The sequence below is a fragment of the Trichosurus vulpecula genome, chromosome 7, assembly GCF_011100635.1.
Source record: "Trichosurus vulpecula isolate mTriVul1 chromosome 7, mTriVul1.pri, whole genome shotgun sequence".
In the NCBI taxonomy this organism is placed as follows: Eukaryota; Metazoa; Chordata; class Mammalia; order Diprotodontia; family Phalangeridae; genus Trichosurus; species Trichosurus vulpecula.
Window position 1 is genome coordinate 262,826,424 of NC_050579.1, and position 26,160 is coordinate 262,852,583.

General features: G+C 45.4%; 1 protein-coding gene across 3 annotated transcripts; it reads left to right on the plus strand.

Moving 5' to 3' along the window:
• Window positions 1-1,602: 1,602 nt before the first annotated feature.
• Window positions 1,603-25,399, plus strand: TFR2 (transferrin receptor 2). 3 transcript variants are annotated; one of them, XM_036765809.1, is made up of 18 exons: window positions 1,603-2,142; window positions 3,449-3,698; window positions 4,061-4,229; window positions 17,177-17,317; window positions 17,437-17,548; window positions 17,794-17,916; window positions 18,636-18,764; window positions 18,952-19,091; window positions 19,450-19,613; window positions 20,494-20,613; window positions 20,941-21,023; window positions 21,110-21,173; window positions 21,264-21,331; window positions 21,571-21,647; window positions 21,815-21,899; window positions 22,075-22,299; window positions 22,539-22,679; window positions 24,277-25,399. In XM_036765809.1, the coding sequence occupies exons 1-18, from the start codon at window positions 2,110-2,112 to the stop codon at window positions 24,547-24,549; spliced, it is 2,397 nt and encodes a 798-aa protein (XP_036621704.1). In that variant the 5' UTR covers window positions 1,603-2,109; the 3' UTR covers window positions 24,550-25,399. The 3 variants fall into 3 exon arrangements, with proteins under 3 accessions (XP_036621704.1, XP_036621703.1, XP_036621705.1); XM_036765808.1 differs by having other exon boundaries at window positions 1,871-2,142; window positions 22,072-22,299; XM_036765810.1 differs by having other exon boundaries at window positions 1,876-2,142; window positions 18,636-18,755; window positions 22,072-22,299.
• The last annotated feature ends 761 nt before the right edge of the window (window positions 25,400-26,160 follow it).

Below are 26,160 nucleotides of genomic sequence, written 5' to 3' on the forward strand. Positions count from 1 at the left end.
CCCCCTCAAGCTTAGGAAACAGCCTCTCCCATACACTCCTCAAGCTGCCCTGGTGAGACTTCACATCTGTCCCTCAGGCTACCCTACCTAGTCCTGTTAACTTGATTTCTGGGCAGTCAAGTGCTACAGTGGATGGAGCGCTGAACCAGGAGTCCAAAAGACCTTAAATACATATCTAGCCTCAGATGCTTAGCAGCTGTTGGTGTCTGAGCAAATCTGTTTGTCTCGATTTCCTCATCTGTAAATTGGCGATAATAATACCTAACTCCCAGAGAAAGTGCTTAGTGTGCCTGGTACACAGTAGGCACTATATAAATGTTTTGGTGGTGGTTGTTCAGTCATGTCTGACTCTGTGACCCCATGTGGGGTTTTCTTGGCAAAGATACGGGAGTGGTTTGCTGTTTCCTTCTCCAGCTCATTTTTACAGATGAGAAAACTGAGGCAAATGGGTCTTGCCCAGGGTCATACAACTAGTAAGTGTCTGAGGCCAGATTTAACTCAGGAAGATGAATCTTCCATACTCTAGGCCCAGCATTTTATTTTACATTTTATTTTGTTTTTGCCTTGATCTCCTTATGCCAATATAGATGAGAAACTTGTTCTACAATTTCTAGTCTTAGAAAGTTTCATGAGGCACAGAAAAGGTTAAATGATTTGCTCAGGGTCACATAACCAGTACGTCAGTCATTTTTTTAAGGGTAGGGGAATGGTGGGCAAGGAAGGGCCACTGGCTTCTTCCAAAAGAGACAGAACCTGGAGGTCTGGACTCAGGTTTGTGGTAAGAAAAAGACCATCTAATGGAAATGGGAGATGGCTGGAGAGAGAGGATGCTAAAGATGGGAAGGAGAAGAGAAAGGAGGGCTTGGACAGAATAAGTGGGTAGAAACAAGAAGGACTCTGAGCCTCACAACAGCCCTGGATGGCAGCAGAAGAATAATAGCAGGACAGCCAGGTGGCACAGTGAGTAGAGCACCAGCCCTGGAGTCAGGTAGGACCTGAGTTCAAATCCGGCCTCAGACACTTGACACATGTACTAGCTGTGTGACCTTGGGCAAGTCACTTAACCCCAATTGCCCTGCCCCCCCCAAAAAACAACAAGAAAAGAAACAATAATAACTCTGGCCTAGCCAGACACTATCGCTGAGGTTAGTGAATAAGTTGGGTAAACGAGTTTCTACTTCCACGCCCAAAAGAGGTGGAAGTGAGTAAAATATATTCCAGGGGCCCATCTCTAAAAGGGGCGAAAAGATCGGAAGAACATTCGTCCCAAACATGCCACCCTCATCTCCCCATCCAAGGATTTGGAGGTCAGAGCGCACTCCTCCATCTGTCCACCGTGTCAGTGTACCCCATAGCTTGGCATGAGACAGACCCATAGTCACTAACCAGACAACCCCTCTGAGGTGAGAGAGCTGGGACACGGATGGGGGCAGGAATGGGACAAGTTAATGTATAACAGGATACGGAGTTTCACCCAGGAGAAACTGGAGGACAGAGTACAGAGAGTGCTTGGACTTGGGGAGCTGGGAAAGGTTGGGGGGGGCAGGGGTTGGGCTTCCTGTGTGGGCTCCAGGACGGACTCTCTTGCATTCCAAAAAAGGCATCAGGGACTTTGAGAGAGGAGCAGTTAGGGCAGGTAGGGAAATGAGAGCATGAGTGTGCCAGGGGCACAAGAAAAGGTGTTGGGATTATCTGGCTGGATAGGAAGAAGGCCAAATGTAGGGCCAAACTCCTTCCTAAATTCACTTCCTCCCAACCCCCCTCACTCCTACCTGCACCTTCAGCCACACTCCCAGCAGGGACCCAGAGGCCAAAGTCTGTTCAATCCCAGAAAATTGATTTTGCTGCAGAGAAGGGGTGGAGTGGGGGTGGGAGGAGAGAGGGGTGGAATTCCCTGATATTTATGACTTATTCCCCACCACCCCCAACTCAGTTCCCCAAGAACCCAGGGGGAGGGTGGGTCCCAAAGAGACGAGGCATTTTGAAAACAATCAGAAAGTTGGGGAGGAAGCCCAGCAAATTGCTTACCTGCAAAGAGGACCCAGCCGCTGGGGCTAAGGGGACCTGAGGGCCTGTCCTCAGACACAGCAGTGAGGAGACACCAGACGAATGGAAAGGGTTCGGGGGTTCTTCCTGAAAGCGGTAAGACTTTTGGAAGCTGGAGGGAAACACTATTCCCCCACCCAAACCCATTCTACAACCTGAAACAATCTGCATCCCCACGTGGAGTTGCAGAACAACTCACCCCTAACTGTCCTCTTCTTCCCCTGGTGCTTCCCGCCTCCTTCCAGGTATCTTTCTTCTATTTCCATAGAGTTCCTCATAGCCTGAGCTACAGTATCTTAAATCTAGGTTTCAGTGAGTTCCAGAAGGTGGGAGGAATAGGGGAGGGGAAGATGTGGAGGGGAATTTGTTCAAAATAAATGAGGGTTCTAGAGGCCAGCCAGTGAAAAAAAGGACTAGGAAGGGCTAGGGCTAGGCTGAATAGTAATGAGACAGTGGGGAGCTGGGGGGAGGGGAGAAATGGTTTTGAAGGTGGCAAGGGAGGTATCCCTAGGAGAGACAGACCTCGAGCTCGGGTGTAATGGTGGAGAAAGAGAAGGAGCCTGCTTCCTCCTCTGTCCTTCAGAGCCCACAGGGATGTAAGCTAGTCCAATAGGTAACTGCATCCTTTCCACCTCTCTCCTGAATTCTACCGCCAGTGATCACGTCCCTTGCCCTAACCCAGGGCGGCCTTCCCCCCACCCAGTGTCAGGACACGAGTCAGCAGATGAACAGGACAGCCTCCAAATTACAGCAGGGAGTAAATTGTACCCCCAGATGCCAGTGACTGAGATAGCCTTCACTGCCTCACCCTAGTTATGGCTCTGTGCCTTCCCCCAATCTTTTTTTTGCTCCCTCATCTCCCTGTCCTACCTTTTCTCTCTATCCTTCCTATTTCTTTGTTCTTCCTCAATTTCCTGTCTTACCCCAGTCCCACCATCACACTTCTCCCTGTCACCCACTGGGCCATCTCTAGTTGTCCTGATCTATATCTGGCCACTGGACCCAGATGGGTCTGGAAGAGAAAGTAAGGCTGGTGACTTTGCACAACCCTCCCTCACTCAAATATAATTCAATTGCAAGTCATGGCATCATCTTCCTGATGTCATGGTCCTCTTTGAGAATGAAGGACAAACCACACAAACCACACATAACTATGTCATCTTCTATCTCTCTCCTTGCCCAGCCTACTCTCCCATTTCTTCTCCATTGTCTTCTCCCATCTCCCTCTTCTACACCACCTACTTGTCTCCCCATCCTCTATCCTCTCCCATTCCAATGTCCTGCCCCCCCACCTCCCTCTCTTCTCATCAAACATCCTCCCCTCCCTCAACTCCCCAAGGGCTTTTCCATGGGTTTCTATCAATCTAGCCCTCTACTGACCTCAGAGTCCCTCTGCTCCCAGCATCAAGAGCTGTCCTCCCACCATTCCTACACCATCTACAAACTAGTAGAAGGAGATCAGGGAAAACAGCTGGAGGAAGATGAGAAGCAAGAGGAAGAAGGAGAAGAAGATCCAGCTGCTCTCATCATGGACATGGAGCCACAGACCACCAACATACAGAGGCAAAAGCAGAGGGAACCTGGGAGGCAGAATCTGACCCCCAAGATAATCACCCACCTTATACTCATCAATCTCTTGACCTTTACTGTGGGTAAGAACAAATTCTCTGCCTCCCAGCCATGGGTCTGGGATGAGCTTAGGAGGTGAGGGGAGTGCCCAGAGATTAAGTGGAGGACCTAGTGAGGAGGATGCTAAGTTTGGGATTTGGGAAAGGTTGGAGGTCTGGACTCCTAGGTCTTGAAATGGAAGAGACAGAATGATGAAGGGGTGAACAGAAAAGGGGTGAGTGGTCTTGGGGAAGAGCTGGTTTCTTGAATGCCTCAGTCTCAAGGGGTAGAATGAAGGAGGGATCCCAGGTAGATGGGAGATGGCAGGAGCTCAAGTTCTGGGAGAGGAGGGAAAGGAAGAGGAAACATTAGAAGGAAATCGATCACTTGGCTTTCCTTATCCTAGCCTTCCTCCTGGGCTACGTTGCCTTCCGAGGTTCATGCCAGTCTTGTAAGGACTCTGTGTCAGAAGTGAGTGATGAAGAGCTGAACCCAGGCTCTACCCTGTACTGGGCTGACCTTCGGGATATGTTCCATAAATACTTGGATGAGGAGCAACTGAAAAGTTCTATCAGGTAAGACCCAGGATTGGCTCTTCAGCACTTCAAATAGAATCTTGCATTCCTCCTCCTAACTGGAGACTCAGATATCTTTTTCTCCAGTCCCATGGTTCCTGACTCGGTTTCAACTTCAGTTCTTGGTATCTAGGCAGCCCACTTTCCCTCCCCTCAATTAAGGTTCACTGAGAAACATTTCTGCACAATGCACTGTGCCGTTGCTACAAAGATGCAAACGGTATATAACTTGCCTCAGGGCTCTGATAGCCAGAGAGTATACTGCTTCTTCCCCTAGATGACTGCTATCTCCATGAAATAAGATGGCTCCCCACTGCCCACTGGCAACTCCCTTGGCAATGAAGGCTGGACTGCTCCTCTTCCCTCTTGACTGCATCTGTGTTTGAGGTCCCTTTTCTTCCCGTTCCCCCACCCCCACCCTGAGTAACATATTCACACTAATTTTGCCCCAAAATGAAGAAAATCCAAATTACAACTCTGGGGTGGATGGTGATGATGATAGTGATAATTAGTATTTATAGATACATTAAGGTTTGTGAAGCACTGTACAAATATTTCATTTCAATCTCACAACAACCCTAGGAGAATCTTTACTTGCCTTCATAAAGCTTACAGTCAGTTAATGAGAAATAAACACATACACATGGGAAATGAGTAATGAAAAATATAAGACAGTAAATGACAGGAGCTAAATACAGAAAGGAAGCATTCTAGGGGCTAAGAGGCAGCAATGGTCTGAGAGCTGGAGTGTTTGGCGAGGGATTCATGAAGGTTGGACTCAGGGCTGGGATTTGGATAGAGAGAGAGGAGGCAGAACAACAGAAGTGACAAGACGGTGATCATAAGTACATAATGGGACTCAGTAAGATGTGTTCAAACAACTGTGTGGAGCCAGTTGGCTTGGGGTGTAAGATTTATGTAGGTGGACAGTTGAAGAAAAGACTGGAAAGGAAGGTTGGGGACCTATCACAGAAGGCCTTGAATACAAGTGTGGGCTGGTCCCCTGGTAGTTTTGGTCAGATGAAATGAAATGAGACACTCACAGGTCATTCAACAATTACAAGATTAGGTTGACTTGGCCGTAGCATAGAAAGGCTGTTTAATATGAACACAGCAGTTAGCCTGGGTAATTGTGGCCCTCTTGCCTTCATAGTGAAAGGGAGGAGGGTGTGGTGATTTTAGAAGGCTTTAGGAAACTTCCAAGAGGATCAGCCCTTTTTATGTCCTCAGGTTTCCAGGAAACCATATCATCACAGCCTGAGGAGACCAGGAAACGGTTAACAGCAAGGGTTTAGGCTTTAGTCCCCAGGCCACTCTAGTGTGGGGGACGGCTTCCATGCCTTTTAGGGAAATAACTGGCACAGCCTACATGGCAGGAATAGGGGAATCCTGGTACATATTGATCCTTTCACACATAGCTAAGGACCCTGGACATTGTAAGGATCTTTGGCAAGAAAATGTAACATACTTCAGCTGCCGTCTAGCCTCTGATTGAAGACCTCCAATGACTGGAAGCTCAACACCTCCTGAGGCAGCCTATTCCACATTTGCACAGCTTTAATCATAAGAAAGATTGTCCTGATATGAAGCCTTAATTAACTTCTTTGCAACTGCCACCTATACATTGATGGCCTAGCCCATTGGGGCCATACAGGATATGTCTCATCTCTTATCCACATGACAGCCTTTCAGACACCTGAAGCTAGCTATCCTGTCTCCCCAAAATCTTCAGTTTAAATATTCCCAGTTCCTTCATCTATTCGTCATCTATTCACCCCAGACAATATGGATTCATTAACCTATCTGCCAATTTCTGGATTCTCTCCAGCTGATCAGGGTCCTCCCCCAACAGTATAAAGGGCCTTGGGTCAGGTTTTCACTTGAAAATCTTCCCTCTGGCATCTATTAGTTTTGAGGGAGTGTAGACAGTCTCTGAGGTCCTTTCCAGCCGATGATCTAAGATCACGCTAGCGTTTTGACTTCCATATCACACTACTGACTCCATAGAATGTTGGTTGGCAGGACATGCTGGTAGATGCTTAACATCTAGCTCTCTGGGGGCAGTACGTGTGTGTGTGTGTGTGTGTGTGTGTGTGTGTGTGTGTGTGTAATGTATGCAGCACATACTTTTAAGTTTGAACTGCATCATTAACATTTTCTCCAACATTTTCACCAAACAATCAACAAAACAATAAATAATTTGTGGTGTCTGCTGATTTCTGAAGTACAAATGTGCACACTGAAAATTTAACAATCTAGCAAGCTGGCTCCAACACACCCCTGTTTGTAGCCTGCTAAAACTCCTAGATCTTTTTTTCAGACAAATTGCTGTCTAACTATGCCTCTTCCACCTTGTTCTTGTGAAGCTGATATCTGAACCCAAGAATAAGGCTTTACGTTGATCCCTACTGAATTTCATCTTATTAGATTCAGTCTAGTACCCTAATCTGTAGATCTTTGTGAATCCTGATTTTGGTCAACCAGCACATCAGCTATCCCTCCCAATTTGGTATCATCTACAGATGTCACAAGTGTGCCATCTGTGACTTTGTCCAAGTCACAGCAAAATTGTTCAACAGCACAGGGCTAAGAACACAGCAGGGAGGGAAGAGAAGGAGGTGATGGGCATTGACCTACAATTTCATTGGCATAAGGAACTCCCAGTGAGGAAAATCCCCCTACTAATGTAGATCCGTACCTGCTCTTCAACTTATAGAATCATTTAAGGCACCAAGTGGTGAAGTGACTTATCCAGGATTTCACTGTCATTATGTGTCCAAGGTAGGACTTGAACTCAAGTCTTCCTGACTCCAGCTAGCTGTCTTCCCGTAGTGCTATACTGCCTCACCTGTGATATCTGTCATCAGATATTTGAAATGTCTCTTAAAAGAGGCATTGGGTTTGTCTTGCTTGACACCAGGAGGAAGAGGTAGAAGCTGTGGGGTAGCAAATTTTGGCCCAATGTAAGGAAATACCTCCTAACAATTAGAGCAGTGCAAAAGTAGGATGGATTGCTCTGGGAGGGGCTGAGTTCCTCATCCCTAGAAGTAATTAAATAGGGACTGAATGACTACTTGTTGGGAAAGCTATAGATTTATGCATTAGGTGAGGATGATACTTTATGACTTCTAAGATCCCTTTCAATTCCAATCACAGAATAATCTAATCACATCGGTAATATGATGTGATGTAGAATGATATGATATATGGTCAAGGCCCCTCTTACTAGAGTGCCAGTCTGAGTCTTATAACATAACTGCTTTGGTGTTTGACAAGCGGCATGCTCTTAGCCTAAGGTTACCTAGAGATTTCCTTCTTGTTTATCTATTTTTAATAGTATTTTTGTCCACAATTCCAGATTAAGAAAAATTTTAGCATTCATTTTTACAAGATTTTGAGTTCCAATTTTCCCCCTCCCTCCCCTCCCTTTTCCCCCTCCCTTCTTCTGAAAATGGTAGGCAGTTTGATATAGTTTATACATATACTATCATGTAAAACATATTTCCATATTCATCACAGTTGTGGATGAAGAAACAGATCTAAAGTAAAAAAAATGAGAAAGAATAAAGTAAGTGAAAAAATATGCTTTGATCTGCATTGAGTCCATCAGTTTTTTATCTGGATATGGATAAGCATTTTCCTTTGTGAGTCTTTTGTACTTTTCTTGGATCATTGTGTTGCTGAGAAAAGCTGAGTCATTCATAGCTGATCATCATGTGATGTTGCTGATACTGTGTACAGTGTTTTACTGGTTCTGCTCATTTCACTTTGCATCAGTTCATACAAGTCTTCCCACATTTTCCTTTACTCTGTGTGTGTATCTCTCTGCTTCAAGTGTGGATCTGCTTCAGGTTTAGGGTACTGGTTTTTGATACACTCTACTATCCACTTCTATTTTATATAAGAGTTCATCCCATTGACATTTACCATTATGATTATCACCTGTGTATTTCCCTCTGTCCTATTCTTCCTCCTGTTTGTCCTCTCTCTCTTTTCACCCTTTTCCATATCACCAGTGTTTTGTCTGTGTCTACCACCTCCCTTGATCTGCCCTCTCTTCTGTCAGTTCCCCACCCCTTTTAACCCCATCCCCTCCTACTTCCCTGTTGGGTTAGATAGATTTCTATATCCATCTGACTGCATCTATTATTCCCTCTTTGAGCCAATACTGATGACAGTAAGGTTCAAGCAATGCCCATTGCCCCCTCCATCTTTCCATATACTGTAATAGGTCTTTCTTATCTCCTCAAGTAAGAAAATTTACCCCATTCTATCTCTCCTTTCCTTCTGTACCCAGTTTATTCCTCTTTCTCATCCCTTATTTTTTTAATGTCATTCCCTCAAATACATTTTATACCCATACTCTCTTTGTTTATCTCTTCTATCTGTACTGTTATTGATACAATTTTTAAGAGTCACAAGTATCATCTTCCCATGTAAAGATGTAAACAGTTTAACTCTATTGAATCCCTTCTGGTTTTCCTCTTTTTTTACCTGTTTATGCTTCTCTTGGATCTTGATATTGGAGGTCAAATTTTTGGTTTAGTTCTGGTCTCCTTACGAAGCGTTGAAATCCTCATATTTCATTGAATGACCATTTTCCCCCTTTTGATGGATCAGGCTTAATTTTGCCTGTTAAGTAATTCTGGATCATAACCCTAGCTCCTTTGCCCTCTAGAATATCATGTTCCATGACCTCCCATCCTTTAATGTTGCACCTGCCAAGTCCTGTGTGATCCTGATTATGACTCCCTGATACTTGAATTGTTTCTTTATGGCCACTTGCAGTATTTTTTTTTTGACCTGATAGTTCTGAAATTTGGCTATAATGTTCCTTTCGGTTTTTATTTTGGAATCTCTTACTTGAGGTGATTGGTGGAGTCTTTCAATGTCTATTTTTTCCCTCTGGTTCCAGGACATCAAGGCAGTTTTTCTTGATAATTTCTTGAAAGATGCTGTCCAGGTCCTCTTTTTGATTATGGCCTTCAGGTAGTCCAATGATTCTGATATTGTCTCTCCTGAATCTATTTTCCAGGTTGGTTGTTTTTCCCATGAGGTATTTTACATTTTCTTCCATTTTTTTAAATTATTTTGAATTTGCTTGATTGATTTGTGCTGTTTCATAGAGTCATTAACTTCCACTTGTCCAAGTCTAACTTTTAAGGTGTTGTTTTTCTCAATTAGCTTTTGTACTTTCTTTTCCATTTGGCCAATTCTATTTTTTAAGCAGTTCTCTTGCATCACTCTCATTTCTTTTCCCCGTTTTTTTCGACCTCTCTTATATGATTTTTAAGCTCCTTTTTGAGTTCTTCCATGAGTTCTTTCTGGGATTGATAGGACTTCCTGTTTTTCTTCATAGGGGTTCTGACACTGTTGTCCTCTTCTGAGTTTGTGCCTTGGCCCTCCCTGTCACCATAATAATTTTCTATGGTCAGATTCTTGTTTTGTTGTTTTCTGCTCATTCCCCACCCCCACCCCATTTTTGGCATTTTTCCTTTCTTTTTGATTTGATCTCTTCCCAGGGTAGAAGGGGCACTGTCTCTGGCTTCTTGTGCTAGTGCTGCAGGCCCTGACTATTCACCTGTTGCTGTACGGATGTTGCCCTGAGACCTACGGGGGAGCCTCATGTCTGGTGCTGTTCTAAAGGGGTGGGGGTTGGGGTTGGTTGGTGTTGCTGGAGGCAACATGGTGCTGAGCTGGGGTCCTACGGGTGGTGTCTGTCATGTGTTGAGGCTAGGTGGGGTTTTTCTGCATTTCCCTGGGGCTACACTGGAGGATGCCTATGGGCTGGAGCTACATCAAAGTATGTGGTATGGTATGTGGAGGTCCAGGTACTGTAGGACACCAGGGGCAATGCTGAAGCACTTGGATGTCCAACCACTGCCTGCTGGGAGATGTACTGAAGTACATGGTGGTTCTCAGAGCTGGAGTCTGCTGGTTCCCTTGGCTATGCTAAGGCACTTGGGGGTCCTGGTGTTGGCAGTGTTTGCCTGCTCCACCTCATTGGGGCTAAGGATCTCCCACTGCTTTGCTGAGGTGGGGCTTGCTGCCAGTGTCCTGGGACTCTTCTTGTCCCTCTTACCTGAGTAAGATGGACCTTTCTTGCTGATCTTCCAAGTCTAAAAGAACTAGACTAAAAGAACGCTCTACCCTGTCTTTCTGCTGGCTCTGCTGTTCTAGGATTTGTTCCAGGGAGCTATTTTATGGCTGTTTGATTGTTTGGAGGTGGATATGGGACAGCTATAGCAATTTATTGCTTGCTCCACCATCTTGGCTCTTGGAAATCTGTCCTGTTTATCTATTTTTATTCTGTGAGGATGCTCCAGGCAGGGCAGGACAGATTGTCTAGTGTGTGTGTGTGTGTGTGTGTGTGTGTGTGTACTGTGTGTGTGAAGAAAATAGTTTCAGGAAGAGGCCCTGTGTTCATCTACCAGAAGAGGTGGAGAAGCCAGCGACTGGCAAGAGCATGGTCAGATGACCATCGTGCATGGCAGTGATGAAATCAGGACCAACTGATGAATGTATGTCGGAGGTTTCCTTCTCTCTTGCCCACCTATGATGTAGAGAATGAATACTAGAGAAAAGAGAAGCTAACACAGAAAGACTCAAGTAGAAAGAGCCCAGAAACTATAAAACCAGATGTGAGACCAAGTTATTAAAGTGGCCCAGGTGCAAGGTGATGAGGACTTGAGCTGAGGTAATTGCAGTAGGAGTGCAAAGAAGATGAATACTAAAGATGTTTGAAAGAATAGGATGATAAGAGTTGGTAACAACTTGGATTGGATACAGGGGATGAAGAAGAGGAAAGAATCAAATGTAACTCCTAGGTTTGTAGTCTGGGAGACTAGAAAAAGGGTAGTTAACATTGACAGAAATGAGGTATTTGGGAAGGACACTTGCTTTGCAAGAAAATGTGAAGAGTTCCATTGTGAACATGTTGAGTTTGGGATAACGGCATCTTCAGTAGATTTCATGTAAAGATATAAAGAAGTTAGGGTGATAATGACGTTCATCCCACATATACCTTGAGACTGAATCCTTATGAGATGAGTCAAGAAGAAGAAACTGGAGATATTTAACATAGAGAAGACTTGGGGCTGGGGACCACCGGGATACCAATAGTTTCCACATACTTGTAGGACTTTCTAGGCATGGAAGATCAACCTATGCAAAGGCATGTTGTGGTATATGTAAGGAACAACAGGAAGGATGGTTTGACTGGACTGTTGAGTTCATGAAGGAGTAGGAAAGGTAAACAGAGTCAGGTGGTAAAGGGCTTTAAATGCCAAACAGAGGAGTTTGTATTTGTTCCTAGAGAAAATAGGGAGCCATTGGAGTTTACTGGCCTGTTCTTTAGGAATATCACTTTGGTGGCCATGTGGAGGCTGAAAGGGAGAGAGGAGTGGCTACTGACATCATGGTCATGATGATGACGATGACGATGATGATCATCACTGGCACTGACAGAGCTTATATGTTTCTATACAGATTTTTAAGATTTCCAAGGCATTTTCCTACTAACAACCCTATGAAAGAGACTGGATAAGCCATTCTCATTTTTGAGTGAGAAAACCAAGAAACCAGAGAGGTTAAATGACATGCCTAACAAAGGCCGCCCTCACCATTAGTAAGGGGTAGAGCCAGACCTGAACTCAATCCTATGCTCTCTCAACTACACCTCTATGCCCAGGGACATTCGGAAAATTATGGGAATCCAGAAGCAGACTGATATGATCCAACAGTGCAATAATTACATCAATATGTGATTGACATGCTATTGTCCGGTTGTTTTGCACTCTTCCTGACCCCATCTGGGGTTTTCTTGACAAAGATACTGGAGTGCTTTGCCATTTCCTGCTCTACCTCCTTTTACAGAAGAGGAAACTGAAGCTAACACAGTTAAGTGACATATCCAGGGTCACACAGCTAGTGTCTGAGGCCAGATTTGAATTCAGGAAGATGAGTCTTCCTAACTCCAGGCCTGGCACTCTATTCACTGCACCACCTAGCTGCTCTATAATAATAATAGCCAGCATTTCTGTAGTACTTTATGGCTTTCTAATCCCTTTTCAAATAATTTTTTTGAGCCTCACAACAACCCTGGGTGCTAATGGATTATCTCCATTTTACGGATGAGGAAACTGAGACAGACAGGGTTAAGTGACCTACCCAGGGTCACACAGAGAGCTTATCTGTGTCTGTGGCTGAATTTGAACTTAGGTCTTCCTGACTCCAGGTCCACTTAGCCTACCTGTCATATCGGGGGAGCTCCAGGAGACCTAAGGGAAGGAAGGCAAAGCAACAAGAAGTCTCCCTCATAAAAGCAGAAAATCTGGCACTCAAGGATCATATTAGGATATGCTAGATAAATTCAAGCAACAGAAAGACTGAAAAAAACTAGAGTTTGGTTCCTTTAAGGAAAGCCTATCTGCCAGTTCTCACACTGACCAGCACTGCACACACACAATCTGGATTCATGCTTTGGGCTGGGGATGAGATGAATATATAAATTTGACTGCATTTTAAATGCCACCATAGTTCTCACCTAGGATTATAGGATACAATCATAGGATTTGGAACCAAATAGAACCTGTCATCTAATACAACTCCCTCTATCTTATTTCTTTTTTTCTACTGAAATGTTTTCTTTTATTCTGAACCAAAAACAAATACAATAAAAGAAAAAGAAAAAAGAGCATTTCCATATACACAGGGTACAAAAAGTATGTGAAACTATGAATCTCCATTTCATAGTGCTTGCTTTTTTAAAAAAAATAAAGCATGTAATGCATCCAAACCTTTCTTTTCAAAACTATCTTACTTGTCTGTGCTTCCTTCTGAACTTCCTTCTGTTTTTTTCTGAATATTTAAAAAACGTTGTCCCCCCATCACTATTCCTGACCCCACTGCCCTCCTAATTAAAAATAGAGAAATTTAAAAAAAAACAACCCAAACCTTGTAACAAATATGCATAGTTAAGCAAAATGAATTAACACAAAAACCATGTCCAAAGAGACTGTGTCTCTTTCACCACCCCTGGTCCTTTACCAGGAAGACTGCAACCAGCTTCACTGGAACCTGGTCCTCTGGAGACTGGTCATTGCTTTGAGAGAGTTCTCAGAGCTTCCAAAGTTGTTTTTCTTCTCAATATGACTGCTCTCGTATAAAATACTCCCCTGGTTGTGCTCACTTCACTCTACATCAGTTCATACTTCCCAGAAATCTCTTAAACTGTCTCGTCATTTCTTACAATATGATAATATTCCATTACAACCATAAATTATAATTTGTTCTGCCACTCCCCGTTGATGCAAGAAGCTTGTATGGCTTGAAATTTTTCCCTCATTGGTTTGATTCTCCCTCTTAACTTCCCCCTCCCAGTACCCACCTGTTTCTGATGAGTTTGATGTAGTTTATGCTAATTTCTTTGTGTATGATGTGTTCAACCCTCCTTTGTCAGGTTCAGATAAGAGCGAGGTTTATCTGATGCCCACTCCTCCCCCTAACCCATCCTCCATGTTCATACATTCTTCTTCTCATATATCTCAGTTATGAGAAACTTCAAGTTCTACACCCTTCTTCCTCCTTTCTATATGAATGTATTTCTTTTACTCTACTCTTTTTTCCAATCTTAAGGGAATCAGGAAAGGCTTCCTGTACAACATGAAATTTTAGCTAGACTTGAAAGAGACCAAGATGTGGAGATCAGAAGGGTGAGCATTCTAGGCACGGGAGATGTCTATTGAAAATGTTAGAGTTAGGAGATGGAATTTCTTGTTTGAGGAACAGTAAGACCAGTATCACCAGTGCCACAGCGGATAGAGTGCCAGGTCTAGAGTCAGGAAGATTCTTCTTTCTGAGTTCAAATCAGGCCTCAGATACTTACTAGTTGTGTGACCCTGGGCAAGTCACTTCACCCTGTTAGCCTCAGTTTCCTCATCTGTAAAATGAGCTGGAGAAGGAAATGGCAAACCACTCCAGGATCTTTACCAAGGGTCATAAAGAGCTGGCCACAACTGAAATGACTCAACAACAACAAATCACTGGAATGCAGAGTATGGGGGTGGGTGGGGACTGGGAAGGAGAGAAGGCTGAGGGGCAAAAAGAGGATTTTATATTTCTCTATCCTGAGGTTATTGAGTAGCGGGGAGTGCCGTGGTCAGACCTGTGATTTAAGATCACTTTGACAGCTAAGTGGAGGATGGGCTGAAGTGGAGTAAGACATACGGCTGGCAGGCAGGCCAACCAGCAGACTATTGCACTTGTTCAAGTGGGAGGTGATAAAGGCCCGGATCGGGATATCTCGGAGGAGAAGAGAAAAAAGGCATATATGAGAGATGGTACAAAGGTAAAGTTAATAGGTCTCGGCAAGAGATTGTATATGGGGATGATAAATGGTGAAGAATTGAGGATGATGCCTAGATTCTGAGCCTGGGGGACTGAAAGAATACCTTGTTTAGTTGCACGGTAATTAGCTTTGATGGTATCCTCCTTTCCTCTAGCCTATGGGGCTCCTGGCTGACTTTTTGTGCAGGTCTGGGGTAGAAGTCACTCATTGGAGTTTCTTATTGGATTTTTTTATCATCATTTTGTCTGATATGATTTTTAGGTTTGGAGGAGGTATGTGGGAGCCTCTGTTCAGGCACCCATTGTGGCTTGAAGTACCCCTCTTTTTAGAAAGGAAGAAACTGAAGCCCAGAAATTTTAAGATGAATTACTCAAGGTTCCATAGGTCATATAGGTAGTAAAAGTGTTTGAGAAGGATTTGAAATGAAGTCTCCTCACTTTGTATTCAATGCCCTTTCTATGATGTAATTGGGTTAGAGCCCCAGGCTCCAATATCAGGAAATAATAATGGAATCTTAGAGGCCAAAGAGACTTCTTGGATCATCTGACCCACTCTGGATCTCACAGAGAATACCTTCTATGATTACTATTGCTAATAATCTTCCAGCTTTCACATGAAGATCTCAAGGGGAATTGACTACCTCATGAGGAAGGAAGGAAACTTAGCATGTATCAAGCACCTACTATGTGTCAGCACCATGATAAGCATTTTACAAAATTATATCAATTGATTTGAAATTGGTATTATCATTATCCCCTTCTTACAGTTGAGGAAACTGAAGCAGATGGAGGTTAAGTGACTTACCCAGGGTCACACAGCTAGGAAAAATCTGAAGTCAAATCTGAACTCATGTCCTCCTGACTCCAGGCTCTGCCCCCACCAGCTGCCTTTAGGTGACTTGCATAGTGTGGGAACTAGGCTGCTAGCAGATTGCGGTACAAAGAGTTGCACCCTGATCTCGAGACTCCCAAACCGGCCATCTGTACACTGTACTGCTCCATGGGTTAGATTTTCTGGGTGTCTGGGGAACACGATGGGATATGGTAAAGACAGTTCATGAACTGTCTCCAAGTCAAGCCTACTCCATCACAGGGAAGACACAGTCTCTAATGCCTTCCTGACCTGCTTTGGATTTGGGCACTTTGCACATAATCAGTCTCGAACTCTGTCCATGGTTCCATTTCCATCCCAAGCTGACATCCCCTCCGGCTTTTCTCCATGGGCCAGCCTGGACCAGCATGATATCAGGAGCATTGCCCCAGCTGCTCAGGGGTGCAGAGCTGGGAGATACAGCAGGCCAGGTCTGCGCCCCATAAGGGGAGAAAAGTTCAGTGAAGTTCGTGGCACAGCCAGGGCTAGAACTCTTGACTCATAATCCCATTCTGTTAGGAGAGGCAGCTGTATGGCACAATGGATAGAGTACTGGGCCTGCAGTCAGGAAGTCTTAAATTCAAATCCACCTTACTAGCTATGTGACTTTGGGTAAGTCGCTCTGTTTGCCTTAGCTTCCTTTTCTGTAAAATAGGTACAATACCAGTACTTACCAAATCGGATCATATTTGTACAGTGCCCAGCACATAGTAAGAATGCTTATTTCCTTCCTTCCTTCCTTCCTTCAGAGGGCTGAAATAGTAGAAGTTATAGGAAGGCAGCTTTTGGCCCAATAGAAGGACAAGCTTCTTAAGAATTAGAGCTGTGCAACAACAGGGTGGGTTGATTTCACTGTGGAGTAGTGATGTTTCTATTCCAGGAAGTATTCAAGCAAAATTGGATCAGCCATTCACCAGGGAAGTTGTAGAATGATTCTCTGCACTGGGTAGAAAGTCGACCTAGGTGATCTCTGAGGTCCTTCTCTTATTCTTACTTACTCATCCATGAAGTGGAAATAGTACTTGCAATATATCTCATGGTGTACTGTGAGAAAGGTGCTTTATAAGCCTTAAAGTAATATATAAATGTGAATGACTCTTATGACAATATGTCTAAGACTGAGGGTTTGAACACGAGTAACAGAAATTCGTGACAACTCTCTGAGACTATAAATTACATAGGAGCTGCTGATCTGTATCAGTGGATGGATTTTCCCACACCAAAGAAATCCCAGGACCAGAATCCTCCCCCAACTCCACCTACAAAAAAAAAAAAAAAGACGAGGTTTTAAGCACAAAAAAGGCTGGTGACTATTAACAGAAGAGGGAAGTCAAGAGGAGGTTGAGGAACTTGTGGGGTACCCAAAGGATATCTAGCAGTTAGTTGGAGGTATAGGATTGGAGGGACTCAGGAAATTAGATTTGGGAGACACGAGCATTGGAAGAGCAGTCTTAGTAGAGTGTTGGATAGAGAAGTAAATGATGTGCAGGTATTATGGGAGAGCCGATGGATGGAGGGAAATTTTTGGTTTGGAGATTTAGGAGACCTGAGAATGTTTGATGGTGAAAGAAAAGGAGCCAGTGGAAATTGTCAATAATTAGAAAGGGAGTGATTTAGAACAAAAGAACCCATGGTTCAATGTAAGGGCCAGATATCTGAACCCTCAGTGATCAGTCCTCCCCCAGAATCCACGTGTCCTGCCCTCCAGCCTCCTGTTCTCCCCAAACAGGACCATCAGCCTTCTGGAGCGATCCTCAGGTTCCCCTGGAATGACTACTCTCTCTCACCAGATCCGAGATATGTTCTCCCAGCAGAAGCTAGACCATGTATGGATGGATACCCATTATGTGGGACTGCAGTTCCCTGACCCGTGAGTTGGGGTGGTGTTAGGCCTGATCGGCTCTGCTCTGAGAGTATGGTCTGGTGGGACAATGGTAACTAGACAGAGAGTGAAAGGTAGGAAGATCCCTGACTTTTCTCCCACCACAGGGTCCAGCCAAACACACTGCATTGGGTCGATGGGTCCGGCAACGTTTTAAGAGAGTTACAATTGGAGGATCCTGATGTCTATTGTCCCTACAGTGCCGAAGGCAGTGCTGTTGTAAGGGGATTTCCTGGGGCCCAGATGTCCCTTTCCAGCCCCACCTATTGCATCCCTTTAGTTCCCACAGATCCAGACAAACTTGTTCCTCAGACTCCCTACCCCTTTCTTGGTTCCCTTTGGCTCCTTTTGGCTCCAGAGGTACTGCCCTCCAGTTCTACCCCCTTCTATTCCTTACATGGGGCCAGGCTGGGGGGGTGGCAGTCTATTGCCTTGGTCACTGTCTGCCTTGATGGACTCTGTAGGGAGGACTCATCTATGCTAACTATGGGCTACTGAAGGATATGGAAACTCTCCAAGAGAAGAATTTGGACCCCAAGGGGCACCTGCTATTGGTGCGAACAGGGCATGTGAGCTTTGCTGAGAAGGTGAGGGACCTCTCTAGAGAGTAGACTGAAGAGGGAGGACAGACCCAGGTAGCAGAAACTGGGAAGAGCAGCCCAATCCTACCCGCTTCCACTCCCCACACTCCCAACAAGTCTGCTAGATTTAGAGCTCTTATCATAGAAAGCCAGTGCAAAGAAATAGGAGAGAGCCTCGGGCTTGTAGTCAATACACCTGGGTTTGAGTTTTGACTGTCACTCAGCAGCTGTGTGAACTTAGAGAAATCTAAGTTCTAAGCTCTCTGAGCTTCAATGTCCTCTTCTGCTAAGGAGAAATAGCAGTTCCTGCCCTCCTTCAATTCATAGAGTTCTTGTGCGGATCCACTCAGATAGCAGATGTGAAAGTACTTTCTAACCCTAAAGTGCTCTATAGTGTCAGCTATCATTGTTATGGTTATAGTTTTATTAGGAATTAGGAGATGCAAGACAACAGAAGGAATCAAAAAAACTCTTTAGAAAGAGGAAATGACCAATGAAGAAACAGGGAAGTAGGGGCTGTTAGGGAAGTAGGAACCATTATAACGAAATTGGAAATGGATTTTGGAGAAACAATAAGTGTGGGGAGGACAGGAAACAGGATGTGGATTCTTAGGGTTGAGAAATGGAAAACATGGGGGTGCAGCAAAGATTCAGGAGGGTCTGAGAACTAGGAAGAGGGCTGCAGGTAGATTCAGGGGAATGATGTGGCCTGCCTCCTACACCAGGTGTCAAATGCTGAGGCCTTTGGGGCTCTGGGTGTCCTCATCTACCCGGACCCTGCTGACCTCCACCCAGACCCCCACAAGAAGCTGAGGCTGTCTAACCACACAGCTGTGTATGGACACGTGAGTCTGGTACCGTCTTGCTTTTCAGGACCCTGACGTCCTCGGAAAGAAAGACCTGAGGCCAAGTCCAATGCTACGCAGGCTTTATGGTTCATGTAGGAGGACTGGGTGGGGAATGGAAACAGGGAGATAAGGATAGGGATGATGCCCTGATCTGTTTCTATCCTTGCCAGCTATGCCTCAACTCCCCCAACAGGTTCACTTGGGAACAGGGGACCCCTATACTCCTGGCTTCCCCTCCTTTAATCAAACCCAGTTCCCACCTGTGGAATCCTCTGGCCTCCCTAGTATCCCAGTACAGCCCATCAGTGCCAACATCGCTGCCCAGCTGCTAGGGTGAGTAGGGGAAGGTGGGGAGGGAAAAGAGCCTTGAGTTCTTCTTGGTCACAAGGATGCCAAGACCCAAAGACAGAAAAGACCTTCTTTTCCATTCTTTTCCTCTTCTCAGTCCCACCCCACCCTCCTTTTCCTTTCTCTCTATCCCTTTATCTCTGGCTGCCATCTCTATTTCCCTCTTTCTCTCATTTTCCCTCTCTATCTCTTCACCTTCTTCTGTGCTTCTGCGCTCTCTTGACCTCCAGATCCTAGGGGCAAAGGCTCTGTGACAGTTCTGTGGCCTTTTCCCTCAACCCTGTTGTTTCCCTGAGCCTGTTCTAGAGCTGTCTTGCCTCCCTGACTTAGTTTCTGCTCCTAGGAAACTGTCAGGCCCCAAGGCCCCCCAAGAGTGGAAAGGGACTCTCTATGATACTCCATACCGACTGGGCCCTGGGCCAACTTTGCGCCTTGTTGTCAACAACCATCCAACCGTGACTCCCATTATCAGCATCTTCGGCTGCATTGAGGGTCGCTCAGAACCTGGTAGGAGATGTGGGTTTTGGCTTAGGCTCAGCTTCTATTTTGTGTATAAGGTATACGTGCTGCCCGTGTAAGATATAATGTCCAAATGGATCATCTGAACAGATGTTCTTAGGGAGGCATCTGATCTGAAGTCTGGGCTATCTATGAGAAGAGAAGGAAAGCCAACAGGGAGGGAGAAAGTCAAACTCCAGAGCGCAGCAAGGCTGGGCACTCAACTCTTTTCCTCAATTTCCAAAAGGGGTACCAGAATAGAATTATATTTATCTATCCCACTACATGTTGCTGGTCTAGGAGTATATAGTTTCAGAACAAAGTTGCTTTACTGGTGACTATCCCTTAAATTGGAGAGAGTTACTCCAAGCTTCCACCTTTGCCCCTTCCCACCAAACCCTGGTTACATAAAAGCCCATCAGCAGAAGGCAAATACAAATTAGAGAATTTACACAGTTTTGAATATAAGAGAAACACACAAGAATGGCTCTTTACATGGTAGTGAGATGCGATCACAACTCAACAGAGAGGTCCTGATCTCACTCAAGGGGAATTTCCTGCCCCCCTCCTCAAAAGCTCAAGTCAATCATTTGAAGAGCTGACTTTCCCTACATGTCAGCTTCCAAAGTCTCTCTCTCTCTCTCTGTTGCTCTGTTTGAAGTTGGTCCCCAAAAAGAGTTTAGAATCACTGCTCTTCCCCTCTCTGTGTATGTATGTATTTCTTTCTCTCTCTCTCTGAGTGTGTGTGTGTGTGTGTGTGTGTGTGTGTGTGTGTGACTAATGGGCCACATGGAGGAGAGCTGAGAAAAATCAACTCTTTCCTAGGTGCCACTAAAGATTTAGATCTAGCCCCCTTACTTCCCATGTTTACTCTTTCTTCTTGCCTCAGATCATTACATTGTCATTGGAGCCCAGAGAGATGCCTGGGGTCCAGGGGCAGCCAAGTCTGCTGTGGGCACAGCCATCCTGCTGGAGCTGGTGCGCACCTTTTCTGCCATGATGAGGAATGGTAAGGCCATGGCCAAGATGCTAGGGTCAGGGAGGTAGAGAGAGAAGAGGATCAGGAATGAGAGGTAAGAAGGGACCAAGATTTGAAGAGGTCCAAGGACAGGACTGGGAGGAGAAAGAGGGCTTGGGATCTGGCCCAGGGAAGGATTGGGGAGGAAGAAGTTAAGGAAGATTCCAAACCAGGGGTTGGAAGGGGAGATTGAAGGTACATGGGAGCATGTGAAGAACTAAAAGCAGGACAAGGTGATAACAACTCTAGGGGTGGCCAGTGAAATAAGGATGAGAAAGGTAATTACTCTTCCTCACCCCCTTCCTTCCTATTCATCAGGTTTTCAGCCTCGACGAAGTCTGCTTTTTGTCAGCTGGGATGCTGGTGACTTTGGGAATGTGGGAGCCACTGAATGGTTGGAGGTAATGGGCCAGAAATGGAGAGTCTGGGGCAGGGGTGGTCCTGGGTGCTGGGAGTGGGCTTGTCCTTAGTTTTCTCTCTCCTTCAGGGCTACCTCCCCATGTTGCACCTCAAAGCTGCTGTCTATGTGAGCCTGGACAATGCTGTGCTTGGTGAGCTGAGGTCCAAGCTTTCCTGTGGAAGACAAGTTAGGACTTGAGCCCTAAACCTAATTGTCTTCCCATCTCCACCTCTCTCCTCAGGGGATGACCAGTTCCATGCAAAAACCAGCCCTCTTCTCACCAGCCTCATTGAGAGCATCCTAAAGCAGGTGAGGGTCCTAAGAAGGCAAAGACCCACAGACTGTCAGAACTGAGAGGAACCTTAAAGTACATCATTCAACCCTTTCATTTCATAGAGAAAACTGGGACCCAGAATTGAGAAGTGACTTGCCTAATGCCAAAGAGGGTGGAGAGAACAAAAGTAGAGTGCAGGAAAAAACCAGGGGGATCAGAAGTCTCGGTAAAGTCTGGTCATTGAGGTCTTTTCCTCTATCTTCTCCTGATCTAGGTGGATTCTCCCAACCATAGTGGTCAAACCCTCTATGATCAGGTGGTAGTTCCAGGCCAGAGCTGGGAGGCTGAGGTGTAAGTGACAGGCTTTCAGGGGATGGGATGTCCAAGTCTGTCATGGAAAGGGAGGGGAGAGAGAGGGCTAGATCTTGGTGGTCATGGTGGTGCTGGCATCCTACTGGGATCTGGGAAATCTGAGCCGACAATTATTCTCCACTTTTGGTCATGCTTCCCATCCTCAGGATCCGGCCCCTGCCCATGGACAGCAGTGCTTACTCTTTCACTGCCTTTGGAGGGGTCCCTGCTGTTGAGTTCTCATTCACTGACGTAAGCCCATCCCACCCTCACCTACAAATTCGCCCCCTCTGTCACAACCCCATCATTCCAACCTTACCCACCATTCCATATCCTAGACCCATTGTCCCATCCCCAAACTCTGCCCTTACTTCTGTATCCCTAGCTGTTATGGACCTTGTTCTTCCTTATCTTTTGTCATCAGAAGGGCCCACCCTACCCCTTCCTGAACACCAAAGAAGATACATATAAGAATCTGCATGGAGCTTTACAAGGGCGGCTGCCTGCTGTGGCCCGGGCTGTGGCCATGGTGGTGGGCCAACTACTCATCCGGCTCAGCCACGATCACCTGCTACCCTTAGACTTTGGCTGCTATGGTGATGTCATCCTGAAGCACATTGGCAGACTCAATGAGTTTTCTGGGGATCTCAAGGTTAGAACCGGAGTATCAATCCCCAGTGAGGGTTGAGATTTCTTCCCTGAATACTATATTCCAAATCTCATTCCCTTTGGGACTTAGTCCTGCCCCCACTCCTATCTCCCTTCATTTCTTTGAACCTGTGTCCTGATCTCCAGCCTTTCACTTCTCTATTCCCTAAAGCCCCCAAATTAGGTCTCCTACTTCCTCCCTTGGCACCCTGGTACTATTCTTAGCCCCTTTCTACTCTCCAGGCCCGGGGCCTGACCCTGCAGTGGATATACTCAGCACGAGGAGACTACATCCGGTCAGCTGAGAAGCTGCAGAAGGAAATCTACAGCTCAGAGGAGAGCAATGAGAGACTGATGCGAATGTACAATGTCCGAATCATGAGAGTGAGTCAGACTCATGTGTCAGCCTTATCCTTATAACTACTGTCACAGGGCAGCCCCAACCCCAGCCACACCAGTTAAGAATATGAAAAAAATTTGTTCCTCGAAAACTTTTGCTCTTATTGCTTGTCTTCTCTGCTTTTTGGGTCTTACATCCCAAGGCTCTTCCACTGACCTTTCCCTAGCCTCATTCTCTTTCCTGTGTCTAGCTCCAATCCCACCCCCCCCCCCACTTCCCTGTCTTGTTTCCTGCTTTTATCTTCCCTCTCCTTTCCCATCTCTTTTCTCCAATTCAGGTCATTGCCTCTCTTTTCCTATTCCCTCATCTTTCTCCTCTCCCACCTGGGATTACTAGGGGAGAATGAACAAAGAGTAGAGGGGCAAGGATTGAAGTACTGAGCTACCCAGATTTGGATGGGAATTAAATTACAAAAAGAGAGAGATTACTGGGGGAAAGGAACAGGGAAAGACACCTAGCCTTAGGCAGAAGGATAATTAAAGAAGAAAAGAATCTGGAGAGAGTAATGCCAAAGAAGCCAATGCTACAGAGTACAAAAAGGATCAGGAATGAGAAATGACCACTGGCTTTAGCAGCTGAGGTCATCTGTCACCCGGTGATAGAAGATTGATGGGGGTTGAGCTGTGAGTGGGTAATGAGGAAGTCAAGATATCCAAGGTACACTACTCATACTCTTTCTAGCTGTTTCACCACAAGATATTTGATATTTGGGGCTATTAATGCAAAAAGTGCATAGGTGAGGATGGCATGATATAGATAGACAAGGTGAATAAAATAAGGCTTGAAGGATTCAGCAAATAGAGGAATTTGTTATTGCTGTGTTTTTAGGATAAAAAGGAAGGCCTGAGCATACTTGTAGAGAGGGGAAGGGGTCAATGGAGCAGGAAGGAATTGACGATGCAAGAGGGAGGGATCCAGTCTCTTCCCTGGCTATTTGCTATCAGTGGCTTCTCACTAGAATGCTACCTACAATGCTACTGACAGTATAAACCCCAGATTACCTGTCCAGGGATAAGGAGAGAGTTTGAGGAAGAGTGAATTGAGATGGGCAGGGAGGGAAGGCTTGTGTGGTTGGAAAGAAAACTGAGGCAGCTGTTGAGGGACAGGGTTGCCATGGAAAGCTCAGATTATTGAGGCGTGGAAGATTAGATGGACTTGGGAAGTGTTAGTGAGGAAAGTGGGGAAAGGGGGAGAGACGGTCAGATTAGTTAGAGAACCAAGTAGGGAGGTGAGTACTTGACTACCTATGTGACACTGGGCAAATTATTTAATCTCTCTGGCTTTGTCATCTGAAGAAAAAAAAAGGATTGGGTTAGATGATCAACTGTTCTTTCCAGATCTAAATCCTACAGCAAAAAAGCAGGGGGAGGAGAGAGGCTAGGGAACTTGGGAAAGTGTAAAGGGCTATGGGGAATCAGGAAGGAGTGTTAGAGGGAGTGGGTAAACCAGGCAAAGGGGAAATGACTGCGGGTGCCTGAGAGGGGCTGAAACTGTAGTATTGATGGGTAGCCAAAGTAGGGTTCAGAAAGAAAAGTGATCCTCTGCTTCCTCTCTAACCACTCCCTATGTCCCCTGTGGCAGGTAGAATTCTACTTCCTGTCCCAGTATGTATCACCAGCAATCTACCCATTCCGTCACATCTTCCTGGGTCAAGGGGACCACACTCTGGGGGCCTTACTCGAGCACCTGCAGCTGCTGAGGAGCGAGGGGGCTGGGGATAGCTCCCTAAGATATTCAAGACCTCGTTTTGAAGAGGGCCACTTACGCCGTCAGCTGGCTCTGCTCACCTGGACCCTGCAGGGAGCAGCTAATGCCCTCAGTGGAGATGTCTGGAACATTGACAACAACTTCTGAAGGTGGACAAGTCACTGCATCCAGTCTCTCTTTTTCTCAGGACCACCCATTCTCTCAACTCCTTCCTCTCTAGATCCTTCAGAGAGTCTCCTCCCCTTACACATCCTTTTCTATTAAATTTTAGGGTGCTAGCCTGCTACCTAGCTGCTGATCCCAGTTCTTATTTTGCTCCCTTCCTTTCAAATGGATGTCTCTATATAATGTAAGAGGAAGCAGTTACATTCCTCTTAATGTGATGATCATACTGTAAGAGAGCAGTATCTGCTCAATCATTCTTATTTCCACTTTCCCTTCCCCAAGTCCTTGGCTTCCCCCCCCCAAAAAAAATTAGGGCAAGGCGATTCAATGTTCATAACCTGAAATCCTTTTTTTGTACTCTGGACCTTTTCTTGAGCTTGGAGGTCCAGGTCTGCCAACTTTTCTGAAGGGGGGAATCCGGGAATAGTGCTGCTTTTCCAGAGAAATCAGTTTCCTGGCTTACTCAGAGCTCTCCCAAGCAGCACTTGCTCCCCTACCTACCCTTCACTCCTTGTCCTAGAAGGCATTTCCACATATAATTCCATGGACCCACTCAGTGACTGAGGATTCAAAGAAAAAAAATTATTCTACTGAAAATCACAACACTCCTTGATTTGACAAGAAGCCTGGAACAGGGGGGGAGCAGGGCAACCAAGGAAGTGTCTTTCCTTTCTTCTCCCAGTGACCACTGGGATTAAATGTGTGTATGTTTAATACATGTGTACACCTAGGTAACAAAACAGGCCATGAGTAGTACTCAAACAAAAGGCTATTCTTGCCAATTGCATTTCAATAAAAGTTTATTAAGCCTTGTGCCTGAGGATAACAAAAAGAAGAGTAGAGTCCGTTCTATACTCCGGGCCTATGATTTGGACTGGGCTCAGTCCTGTGGAGCCTGGCCTCTAATGAGAAAGGGGCTAGGCTCCCTTTTCTCACACTCTTCAGCTTATTAACCCTCTGCCCAGGTATCTCTGATCTGTTTTTACATATTGCTTAGGCTTGACTGACATGAAGGGTAAAAAGGGAAAGTTAAAAAAAGAATGCTCAATTACATACAATCCAGATCTAAATTCTACAGCAAAAAAGCAGGGGGGGGGGAGGGTGGAAGCTAAGGAACTTGGGAAAGCATAAAGGGCTATGGGGAATTAGGAAGGAGTGTGGGAGGGAGCGAGGAAACTAGGCAAAGAGAAAATGATTTGGGGTACCTGAGGAGGGCTAAAATTGTAGTATTGATAGGTGGCCAAAGTAGAGCTCAGGAAGAAAAGTGATCCTCTACTTCCTCTCTGACCAAAAGAAATGCTAAACATAAAAGGCTCATATTTTACATTAACAAAAAGACTTAAAACAGGATTTAGTAAAAACTTGTAACTACTATTACAATATGCCGAGAGGCTGAAACCTAACCTCAGAAGGTAGAAAGCAGTTTTTAGGACTAAACTGTATTTTTTAGGGCTGCTAGGTGGCACAGTGAATAAAGCATCCACTCCTATTCTCCCCACCCCACCCCAGTCAGGAAGACCTGAGTTCAAATCAGCCTCAGACACTTACTAGCTGTATGACCCTGGGCAAGTCACCTAATCCTGTTTGCCTCAG

What these genes read in the sequence shown, in the direction of transcription:
- TFR2 (XM_036765808.1), top strand. Translation starts at nt 2,110, where the DNA reads ATGGAAAGGGTTCGGGGGTTCTTCCTGAAAGCG. An exon ending in TCTCTTGACCTTTACTGTGG is followed by an intron (nt 3,699 to 4,060) that starts GTAAGAACAAAT and finishes TCCTTATCCTAG; the next exon opens with CCTTCCTCCTGGGCTACGTT. An exon ending in TTCTGCCATGATGAGGAATG is followed by an intron (nt 20,614 to 20,940) that starts GTAAGGCCATGG and finishes CCTATTCATCAG; the next exon opens with GTTTTCAGCCTCGACGAAGT.